The sequence below is a fragment of the Malaya genurostris genome, chromosome 1 (assembly GCF_030247185.1).
Source record: "Malaya genurostris strain Urasoe2022 chromosome 1, Malgen_1.1, whole genome shotgun sequence".
Lineage (NCBI taxonomy): Eukaryota > Metazoa > Arthropoda > Insecta > Diptera > Culicidae > Malaya > Malaya genurostris.
The window spans coordinates 2,565,672-2,577,798 of NC_080570.1; the positions used below are offsets into that span (position 1 = coordinate 2,565,672).

At 37.6% G+C, this 12,127-nt stretch overlaps 2 protein-coding genes across 3 annotated transcripts; one reads left to right on the forward strand and one right to left on the reverse strand.

The window, feature by feature from the left end:
* Positions 1-3,773: 3,773 nt before the first annotated feature.
* LOC131429645 (zinc finger protein 883-like) lies at positions 3,774-6,033 on the reverse strand. 2 transcript variants are annotated; one of them, XM_058593920.1, is made up of 3 exons: positions 5,682-6,033; positions 4,046-5,620; positions 3,777-3,985 (listed from the first exon to the last, which is right to left on the reverse strand). In XM_058593920.1, exons 1-3 carry the CDS (start codon positions 5,912-5,914, stop codon positions 3,829-3,831), a joined length of 1,965 nt encoding a protein of 654 aa, XP_058449903.1. In that variant the 5' UTR covers positions 5,915-6,033; the 3' UTR covers positions 3,777-3,828. The 2 variants fall into 2 exon arrangements, with proteins under 2 accessions (XP_058449895.1, XP_058449903.1); XM_058593912.1 differs by having other exon boundaries at positions 3,774-5,620.
* Positions 6,034-7,787: 1,754 nt separating this feature from the next.
* Positions 7,788-10,048, forward strand: LOC131429655 (zinc finger protein 888-like). The gene is made up of 3 exons (XM_058593931.1): positions 7,788-8,116; positions 8,176-9,771; positions 9,837-10,048. The coding sequence occupies exons 1-3, from the start codon at positions 7,881-7,883 to the stop codon at positions 9,982-9,984; spliced, it is 1,980 nt and encodes a 659-aa protein (XP_058449914.1). The 5' UTR covers positions 7,788-7,880; the 3' UTR covers positions 9,985-10,048.
* Positions 10,049-12,127: the final 2,079 nt, after the last annotated feature.

A 12,127-nucleotide genomic window follows, 5' to 3' on the forward strand; every position in this document is an offset into this window, starting at 1 on the left:
GCCTGTGAATCCGAAGAAAATGTCAGCGGGCTTTCATTTCTCTATAAAAAAAAATACACAGAAACTGGCTTGAAGATAAAAAAAACGGGGCGGGTTATTTTAAAAGTCTGTACATTTTAAGAAAGTCTGCGAAAAGCTCGATTTTAAAAAGACTCCAAAAAAGTCTGCAGCACTTCAGAAGAAATCTGCAAATTTGCAGATAAATCTGCAGACCTGGCATCTCTGGTTAACACAAAAGATGTTTTCGTTAACTGTACCCACGGTGTTGAAATGAAATGGTGATCACACCGGAGTTGCCACATTTCAATCTGCATTTCGCGGTTAATTTTAACTTTTGGTTGAAATCTGACACTTGAGCGGTTATTTTGTGTCGAGTAGTTAAATTTAACTAAAACTGCGGCCCATTTCAAATTTTGACGGACGGAAAGTTATTTGGGTTTATTTTCTGCTGTAAATAATTTCAAAGAAAGAATTAATACTGGAATTTTCATCGCAAGATTTTTTTTCATTGTCGGAAAATAATCATCGATCTGTCGAAAATAATTATGCTCTCGAGCATGGTTTATTACATCAAATTAACTGCTCGAGTGTCAGATTTTAACCAAAAGTTAAAATTAGCCGCGAAATGATTCACAGCCTTAATAGGATAAAAATCTTTAAATTAGTATCGAGTGATCAAAAAGCGGCATTGAAAATCTGTATATCAAAATGATGAGGAATGGAAACATGAAGTAAGAAAACAAGTCATTAGAACACGAATTCAAGGAAACCAGAGCTGTTCTTCGTCTGACGTTTATAATGATGTAGTTGAAAATATCTTGGAAGTGATTTTTGCATTGAAGCGTTTCGGAATGATGATTTGATGAAAAATAAAGAAAATCCAATCTGAAACTGACAGTTTCTTCTTGTAAATTTTCACTTTCGTATATAAATAAATAATTATCAATATTTCCTTTTTAACTACCATACCAAATAGCATCGGAAATGTCGAACCTATTCAAAACATTTGCGTGGGTTAGATTCCGATTAGAACAAAACTGTAAATTGCCAATCGCAAAACTAGGTGCGGTATTAGAATTTTTTTTCCACTTTGGTAACTTGTTAAAATTGGCATGTTTCATACTTTTTGCATAACAGTTATTGTTGCTTTTTTCATAAAGAGAGGCTATACAATCACTGTGAAAACGGACTTGTGAACCCGGAGGGTCGAGTGTCGTATACAGCGACCATTACACGAGACAATATTATTGTCAATACAAGGAGTATTGACAATACTTTTGATCGTGTAATGGAAACTTCATTGGATTGACGAGAATATTGTCAACAAAATCAAAACTTCTCATCAATGCGACAATATTTTCTCTCAAGAGAGAAACTGTTAAATATGTGCAATGACATCTTCTCTCAATATTTTAATATTCATTTGCAATATTTAAAGCGACAAACGCTTGAAGTTTTCGAAAGACTCTGACTTAAGTTATCGAGCCAATTGGATTGATGGTATTGACAATACTTTGGATTGACAATAATATTTTGACGTGTAAGGGCCGCCTACCATACGTGTGCATGTGACAAAAATATGCACATTTTTCTTCTTTTTTTGTGACAAAAATATACACTTAATGTGAATAAATTTCTCTATTTCATGGGTCTAGTAAATCGACAACCACATAAACTCATATCGGATATGCCTGTCCCCGAATTCGGTTCCGAAATAGTGATCAAAAACCACCAAAAGACTCACTTTTCTCCGGGATGGCTCGACCGGTTATGTCGAAATTAATAAACCCACGATAACGATTTTTACCTGAAACGTGCCACACTTAGATTTTTTTTCCCGAATTTGGGCAAAACTTTGCCGAGATTTGAACAGCCGAGTGCTCGGCAAACATTAAAACAACTGATATTCTTGGTATTTTTCATAAGGCCGATAATTTGATTTTACCGAGATTTTCGGTTTAGAGAAAACTATAAATTACCGAGATCTTCGTCGCTTTTGGAAACAAATTACCGAAATTATCGGTATTCAAACATGTGAGCTAATGCCGAGATTTTAGGCAAATAATAAAACCAAAATTTTAGATATAAAATAAATATTCCAGGTAAAACTCGCTATCATTGATTTATTTATTTTAACATTCTGTTGGCTGTTGTGCTTATAAGCTAAGAAATGTAAAATAAGAAAAAATATGTCCCAGGAAGGATATATTGCCAAACATGTACGCCGTAGAATGGATGCACTTCCATGTCACACAATTCGATTTTCCGCAGAAAATCAGATTCCGGCTAAAACGAAAGTAATGGCTCAATAAAACATTGAATATTTAAAGAAATATATCATACCGGAGCACAATCAATTTCAAAATCTTTATCCTGTAAGAAGGCTCTGGGGGATTTCTTGCTACGAACAATCGTTGAACATTGAACAAATTTGTTATAATTCTCGCTGTTTTCGTTTCAATTTTTATTAGCAATTAATTCCACATATGAGCACATGCACTCATTTACATCACTCAGTTTTGCACTGGATAAAAATGGCTACTTCGATGAATCACCGAATTTCGGTTGTCTAAAAGTTGTTTACCGTGATTTCGATAAGTTGATATCATTAATTTGCCGATTTCGGTAAAACGACCAATTGCTGGTAAACACGGTAGTACACAAAACCGAATATCAGTATAACATTTTTTATTGCCAAGAAATCGGAAATAATAAACCGAGAATTTTGGAAAAAGCTATTTTAGTCGAAATTTCAGTAAAATATCGTTATGCCGTTCGTTCTTAGCTTTTTTTCGCCGATATCAAAATTAAGTTTGTGTATTTTGTTATTAAAATTTAATTTTAATTATTTGTCAAAAATCTCGGCAATAATCCGCATACATAAAAATCGAAAATTTCGGTAACTTCTTTCCAAAAGCGACAATGGTCTCGGTCTATAAATTAGTCTTTCCGAAACCGAAAATCTCGGTAAATGCTAATTAACTGTCAGATGAGAAATGCCGAGTGTTCCAGTTATTTTATAGTTTGCCGAGCACTATTCATATCTCGGTAAAATTTTGCCGAGATTCGGAAAAAATCTAAGTGTGATATTACTGCTTATGAAATCTACCCGACAATAAACTCTACCAAGACAAAGTACATGGTGACTGGTAGAGAACGGGGCAGCCCAAACGGTGTAGAATCTGAGGTGGAGATTGTTGGGGTACGAAACGAAGTTGTTGACGAGTTCATAACATATCTTGGAACACTAGTGTCATGCGTTAATGATATTAGCCACGAGTCGAACGAATTGTAGATTTCCAGGATACTCGATCTTGAGTAGCCGTGCTCCAGTCGCTTTGTACTTCCGCTGCGCGCGCATCTTCTTCGATTGTGCACATCCAGTGAGTGCGAGGTCTACCCCGCAGTCGACTACCTCTCTCGGGTTCTCTGCTGATCATCACGGAGGCCATTCTCGATCGATTTTTTTCTCTTTCGTGTTTTTTTATTGTTGCTGATTTGTATTGTTTAATAAACGATAAATTCCGAGGAATCCTCCTTTACTGAATTATTATTCTCATACGCAGGTGTCTACCAGTAATTTTTTTGTGTATTCAATAATGTACAAATAGATATTAACAATAAAACTTAACAAGAAGGGTAAGAAATTGTGTGGCAATTTATGTGTAACCTTAGAAAGATTGAAGCGCTCTTTCATAAGTTCATTTAACAAGGCGTTCAAAGAAATATTAGCGTTGGTCTTGGAGCAGTGGAAGGAGAATAGAATTTACTACGCAAAAGAAGCAACGATTCACGATTTTATTCAAAATAAATATACGTTCACATTTCCTAATGGGTAAAATCTTCCTCACCGGAGCCATAAAATTGTGGCTCGCTTTTTGCTTTCATCGCTTTACAGATCTTTCTGTGCTTGTAATACGTTCCATCATCACCGAATCTTTTGAGGCATCCAACACACTGTAGCGGTTTCTCTCCCGTGTGAGTACTAAAAGAAAAAAATATCCATATAACACTATTCGAAACAAGAATATCCGCGTAATTCCACCGTCTATGAATGATCAGTTCACACTTTCGTCCGAAGGGTTTCTGGCAAAAGTCACAAATGAATTTTTTCTTCTTAGTATGAAGAGCAACGTGTGTCGTCAAAGCACGTGTAGTATTGTATGTCTTCCCACAGATCGGACACTGGAACGTACGTCCGTCCGGATGTTTTTTGTCCATGTGGTACTGCAACAATGCACTATTGGTGTGTCGTGCACCGCATATAGTGCAAGCAAATTTATCCGTGTGGATCGATTTGTGCTGATACAAACGCTGAGAGTTGATGAAAGTGCGAGGACATTCGGAACATTTGATGTACGGATAATCATCGTCGCCGTGTTCCCGTTTCACATGATCGATTAGTTCGCTGATCTTTTCTAGGCGTATGTTGCAAAGCTTACAAACTTCAAACTGTTGATTTTGCTGTTTTGCTTCTTTTCCTCCCAAATGAACGTTTTTCCGGTGCCAGTACAGCGCTTGGTAGCCTTGAAATTCTACGTTACATTCGGGACAAATGTGCGGATTTTTGCCTTCGTGAACCATACTCTTATGGTGTCGCAAGTTCAGCAATCGTCGAAAACTCTCATCGCACTGATCGCAGGCGTATGGTTTTTCGTTCGTATGTAAAAGCATGTGTCGCTCGAGACTGGTTTTGGTCGTAAAAGTTTTGCCACATTTTTCGCATTTGGGAATTCCTACTTTTAGATGCACTCTCTGAATGTGATCATTGAGTTTACATTTGTGACGAAACTTTTTGCCACAAATTTCACACATTATTTGTCTTTCTGCTTGTTTACATTTCTTAATTCGGTGGTTGCCTCCATGAGTCGCATTTTCATGATGCTTTCGCTGCATAGGCGAAACAAATCGCAGGGCACAATCGTTGCATTTGTACGGTCTTTCCTTTGCATCATGTCGGCTTAGATGACGGTTGAACATGGTCAGTACAGGTATGTCAAGTGAACATTCTTCGCATCGATAGACTGTATTAGTGGTATGTATTTCCACTAGGTGTGATAATAATTCGCTGGCATCCGCAAAAACAGATACACAAATATAGCATTTTCTTTTTATAGTGTCCGCAACTCTGATAGGTCTCTTGTTCTTGATCTTACATTTCACAATCTTCATACTTTTGGTGCGATGGTTTTTGTGATCTTGTAGAGATTGGTCGCTCACATCCGGCTCCCAGTTACTATCCTTTTCGTCGATATATAGCTCCGAATCGAGTGAATCTTCCAAATGAACTTCGAATTTTACAATGTTATCAGGAAAGGCTTCCGCTTCGTGTTTTACAACCTTCGAAGCTTGTTCTTGCCCAATCCGCACTAGTTGCTGATATGCAACTTCCGTTGCAGCAGTTTTTTGTTTGATTGACAAAAGTATTTCAATTCGTGCAAAACACTCATGACAAATGAGAGTTAGCAGATCATCATTCCGAAGCTTGATGTTGAATAATTCGTCGACATGGGATATGAGTTGTTTCTCTCTAAGACGAGATTCCGGTTCGACCATGTCATCACTACGATGAAATGCAAGGCATAAACGGCAACTGCTAACTTCTACATAACTTCCGTCACTGCAGTGAAATGATTTATGTTAAAAAGTGACACATCATATCTATCTTACTGTTCTCTCACCAATTCGTGAATTTACTTGGTTCTTGGTAATTACAATCCAATAATGAGTGCTCCAAAGTTGTAACAAAGTGCATATTACAAACCTCGAGATGTTTCAGATCATTAACGGTTTCAATTACAACTCCGGAACCAAGCTGAATTGCATCGAGCCATCGTCCGGCGAGCATAGCGTCGTCGGGAAATCGTTTCAATGTTCCGCCATAATCGTTACAAGTCGGTACAACACAGGGCATGTTGAACGGTTACTATTCAGACCTTTCTGTTTCTTACCAAAGTATAAGCACAATTTAGAAGACAACTTTTCTCTATGCCTTCTGTAACGAACTGATAAATTCGACCCATAGGCCATAAATAAAACTGCCAGCATTTTTACTAGTCAAAATTGTTTTGTCAACATAACGAGGGGTGGCTTAGAAGTGAACTGATCATCGCTGCTGTTTTTATCCTACACTGATAAAAATCGACACGTACACGTAGTTTTTTACCCTTTAATGCACGGTATATGACGCGGTACATTAATTATAAATGAAAGTCATTTCAAATCTAATTTTTAAGAAATAGTATTGAAACCTATAGATTTTACACATGGATTTCATCTATCAAACATCAGATTTATTCCAAAAGTTTCACACTAAATATTCAGATGGCTAATAATCACTTATAACGTAAAAATGCATATAAACTGACACAAGTACTTAGATTTTAACTGCTTTTATTATGGTATGATTTATTTCATGTAAATAAAATTCTGTACATTTGAAGGAGAAAAACTATTTTCGTTTTCGTTGACCGATAAAAAATTCGTGCATGAACTGAATGATGTTGTTCGACGATTTACAATTTCAATTTCTGGAAACGTTTCATGAGGCATACAAGAAAATAAAATTTTTCTTCATGAATTCACAAAAAAATTGTAATAGCAAGTGACAGTTCCGATTGACTTTTTTTCGATTGTTTTATTGCGATTATGTAGATTTTCATTTAAATGTGCGAATCGTTTAATAATTAATAAAAATGAAAATTAATAAAGAGGAGCTGTCGTTGGCTAATATGTTTCTTAAATCAATAATTTATTTGAATACACTTTCTGTCAACAAACTATAACTTTTGTGGTTCAAAGACTGTCAATCTGCCTCACGAAGATTCGTGCCACCATTTAGTTTAAACCTTTTAAAATAGTTGTTTGACACTTAATATGTCCGCAATTGTCAGATAATATAAAGGTCACTGAGAAGACATATGCATCAATATAACGATATTTCAAAATGACATGTTATTATTTCAAAAATGTTGTGTCAAAATTCAGTGTAAGCTACCAAAAATAATTTTTTGCTAATTTTTCGGAAAAAAAATTAAATGCGTTTCTTTTCAAACTTGGAACATAGTTTCTTGGTATAAAATGCTTCCCCCTACGTTTTTGATTTTTTTCATTTTCATATTATGATAGTTTTTCACCTCAAAATTGGCGGAAAATTTGGCGTAAGATTTGCGTAAATATGCCACGAACTATTAAAAAATTAACTTGAGAACGACGGAGGGGGAGAAATAACTCATACTTTAAATAAATTTAAGAACACTTTTGATTTCACTCACTAATGCACGAAATAGTTTATTACGCCGATCAAATGGTACTTTCACATGCGGGTTGAACGCTTCGAGATGTATGTCTCTTCGACAACGTAATCTTTTCCTAGTTGAGACACAAAACAGCATGAGCCGTTTGGATCCATATGCCGAAAATTTAACGAGATTGCAGATATTTTTCGTTCTAAATTTCATAATAATTTAGTTTAGATAGTTTGTAGTGCTTATTTATTAAGAGATTTATTGTCCGATCAATCATAAAGCAATATATAAAATATTTGCTAAATATTAGTTACTATTACTCATACATTTGCAGTGTTAAAATTCCTCCGATCTTTTTTCTTACTCTCAAAATTAGATTGTTACAAAGCATTTCGAATGCGTAGACTTTAAAACATATTTCCATTTGTGATTTTGAGTTGGCATCCCTGGTTGGAATAACTTGGCAAAATCGGACCCCTTGGTAGTTGACATTTTCAATCAGCAATTCTTAGCGTTGGTCTTTTCATGGACATCCCTAGCTGAAGCTATAAATATTGTCATTAAGAAGCTGGTCGGAGATTGCTGGAGGCAGGAATTATCGTTCATTTCTACGTAATTTAGCGACAGCGCAACATGCCCTGTATTGTACCAACCTGTGACAGTAGCTGCCAAGGAAGATTGAAACGATTTCCGAATAACCATGCCTTAGCGGAACGTTGGCTCGAGGCCGTTCAGCTTGGTTGTGGGGTTGGAATACAAACAACCAATGATTTGAGTTATCTTGAAATTTGTGATTTGCACTTTCAATCATCGGATGGTGCAGCTTTGAACGAGTGTAGCTATCAGGAACCGAGTAGATTTACAAACTGGTGAGTAACACGTTTGCATTTCCTATTTGTTTTCCTCTATTTCATAGTTTTCATTGCAGTGAAGGAATCTACGTGGAAGTCAGTAGTTGTCGATTATGTTTGGCCTTTCATAATAGTGCCGATATGGTTCATATAAAGTCTACGCTAGGCGAGACAGTAATAGCTTCCCATGTTGCAGAATATTTCAACATTACTTTCCGGAATAGAGACATACTGCAGTTAGTTTGCCAGGAGTGTCTTGTTCAAATCGACATGTTAAGTACGGTGAAGCAAAGATTTGCAGAAACGGAAAACGCTTATCAACAATTGGTCAGGATGGGACTCGAACAAGAACAGTATTTAGACATCAAGATAAAATTTGAGCAGTCACCGATGGAACTTGTAATGGAAGATGTCCCCCCTAGTGATTTTTATGTCCCGGAAACTGTAGCACAAGAAGGTAGTAGTGAGGACTATAAACCGGAAGAATCAGAGATACTAACAAAAATGCGCAGAACTAGGAGAAGAAGAAATTTGAACAAAATTAAAAAGGATCAAAAACGGGGAAGTTCTAAACCGCCGATAAATTTGGTAGACAATGCGGAAAGAAAGTGCTATATTTGTGTAACGGTATGTGAAGATGCTAACGATTTGGTGCTGCACCTGACAGAAAAGCATACATCCAAAGAAGGCTATCGGTGCAACGAATGCAGTCTGGATATCCCTGGATTAGCGAAATATAATCGCCATTTAAGTCGACACGACGAAACGGAACGGCCTCATAAATGCAATGTTTGTCCGTTGCGATTCGCTTCACTTCTTCAGTGCAAGAGTCACGAAAACAAGATCCATGGGGCGAAGCATGACGTGAAGGAAGCTAAACACTCGGAAAAGGTGAGGATTTGTGAGATATGTGGCAAAGAATTTACCCATAAGGGTAGGCTTAAAGATCATATTCGGAAGGTGCATCTGAAGGTTGGAATTCCGAAGTGTAGTATTTGTAATAAAATTTTTACGGCCAAGAACAGTCTCGAACGACACATGCTATTGCATACTAACGAAAAACCATATACCTGTGACCAATGTGGTATGAGTTTCCGGCGCTTACTCAATATGCGGCACCATAAGAGTATGGTTCATGAAGGAAAAAATCCACATGTTTGCACCGAGTGCAATATGGAATTCAAGGGCTATCAAGCATTATATTGGCACCGACAAAGTGAACACTTGCAACGCCCTAAACGGGAAATGAAGAAACCGGCATGTCAGATCGAAGTTTGCAAACTTTGCCAATTGCGCTTGGGCAAAGTTAGCGAATTGGTTGAACACATCCAGCAGGAACATAGTGGCGTGGAATATCCGCTTATCAAGTGTGTGGAGTGTCCGAAAACATTTCTCACTTCCAGTCGGTTGTCCCAACACAAATCCGTGCACACGGATAAGTACGCCTGTAAGCTGTGCGGTGCGCGACATTGCGACAATCAGCGTTTGCAGTTTCATATGGATTCGAAACATTCGGACGGTCGCACGTTCGATTGTCCGACTTGCGGCAAAACTTTCAAAACGGAGCGTCATCTCGCGACGCACGTCGCTCTGCACACCAAGGAGAAACGGTTCCAGTGCGAGTTTTGCCCCAAAGTCTTTGGACGAAAGTGTCAGCTGATTATTCACCGACGGTAAGACGGTCTACTTGTGATGGATTAGACGTTTGGTTAGGAATAAATGCGGATTTTTATTTTAGAACTCATACAGGAGAGAAACCGTTTCAGTGCATTGGCTGCCTGCAGCGTTTCGGCGATGATGGAACATTTTGCAAGCACAAAAAACGATGTCAAGCGTTTATTGCGAAGAACGAACAGCAAATCGTCCGGATGGAGGGGGAGAATTGAAAAAAAATTAAGGTACGTGTCGTGTGTTGGTTCTGGTTCGTATCGTAATATATATGCATCGCTCCAAGAGATTTACCGATTGGATTGTATTCCTTATAGAGAAACGCCATTTTAAGTATGATTCGATATCAACGATTAGCGAAGCAAAAGAATTGAATGATTACCGAAAAAAAAAACAACCTAAACCTCTAAGAGCAAATTCAGCAGCTAGAAGTTCTATATGGAAGATCTATAATATCACAGGAACTGGAACAAACGTATCCCCAGCAAGCCGTTCTAATTTCATTTATTCGACCAGTTCTTCTGTCAAATTTAAAACCGGTCTACGATGCCGTTCTATTTTTTTGTATATTTGAAACACGAGTAAAACACTGCTGGGGCTGCCAGTTTTTCTTGTTATAAAATCCCGATTTAAATTTTGTAACTGCCATAAATTATACATCTGGAACTAAAACTCTCCTGAACATGCCCTAATGGTAGGAATTTCCAATTTCAATATGTTTTCACTAGAAAGTTCGGGTATGTTTGGAACTCCCCAAAATTAGGCATCTTTAAATTTTCAAAACATTTATTGTATAGTAAACGACTGCAGTATGGACATTGGGGAAGACCCATGCAATTTAATCGCAGTCTTTCTAATCAAGGATGCAAATTGCCGATCCCGTTTACTACTGTAGTCTGTTTCACTACATTTACATTTTACAACATTCGTGCGCTACGACAGTAAAAATAAAATTCTATTATAGTGGCCGAGCAAAGCTGTACCGCGTTAGACTGCAGACAGAGTAGAGTCCAAAAGCTGAGCCGAGGTGGATACTAATCAAAGCGGAAAATGTACTTACAGCAAATCAAAGGGACCCCGTCAGAGTGAGAGATGAGTCGATTTCTCGCTAGTAATCTGACAGGGTCCCTTTGATTTGGTGTTAGTATCATTCCCGCTTTTGGTTTTTTAATGTCAGTCATCAGCTTGGTTCAGCTTCTCGCGCTCACTCTGTCTGCGGCGTTAGAAACTACAGCCAAAATCACAGCCGCTTGAAGTAGGTAGCGACTCTATCTTTCTACATTTTACTGTCTCCTTGGTAACGGAAAACAGTAAGCGCTGCACGTTGCCTGTATTTTGCGTTATTTGAAAAAAAGTTTTATGAAAGATTTTTCTTTAACGAAATATGTGTTTTATATTTTTGTAACTATTGCAGAAATTTGTTATTTATTCGGTCACAGAATTATTTGTCATTCTCATGAAGAAAAATTAAGGAATCACTGTGAGAATCGCCTTTTGAGTAGCAGCTCATAGGACCGAGAGTCTTTTACCAGTTGGAATCAGTTCGCACAGTGGCTATGTAGAGTGCCTATAACCAGAGTGACGACATCTCATCCGTAATGCTGGCAACAATTAAAAACATTCCATTAGCTTTACATTGATTTGACAGGTCGTTTGCTCGTTTGGAACTGGTAGCTGTCATTCCAAACGAACAGCTGTCGCCACTCTGATTATAGTCACTCTATGGCTATGTGACTAGTCAATGAATAATTCAAGTTTTTTGGACTTGTTAGCTGCTGGACACGTAAACTCAATTCGCCTGTACTGGTTCCAGAAGCCCCGAAATGGATATATAGACCAACTTCGGATCAAATTTCACCGACTAATAGTGATGGCTTCGAATCCATCATACAAATGATTTAAAAAATGTTTGAAAAACTCGTTTGGAATAGAAAATCGAAGCGATCAAAACTCTTCCTATTTTACGGATTCATGATTGTGTGGTCCACCATGAAATGCAATCATATACCAACCATACTTAGTATTACACAAACAGGTTCGAGTTATAGCTTTAATCAAATAATTTTTAACCGGTATCGCTTGCATCCTTGTTTTCAACAATAATTTACATTACAATAGTTGTCCAATGTCGTCCGCCTGCGTTGGTTGAGTCAGTCAAATCTAAGCTTGCCTTTACTGGAAAGCGAAATCCCTTTTTTTTTATTTCGATTATAGAGGCTTCAACCTTGAAGTCATTCGCCTCTTCGGGCCAGAAAAACTTTCTGACCCTATGTGCGGGGTTGGGAATCGAACCCAGGCGGGTTGCATGAAAGGCATCGACTAACCCATCACACTATACCCGTTCCCCTCGAAATCCCTTTT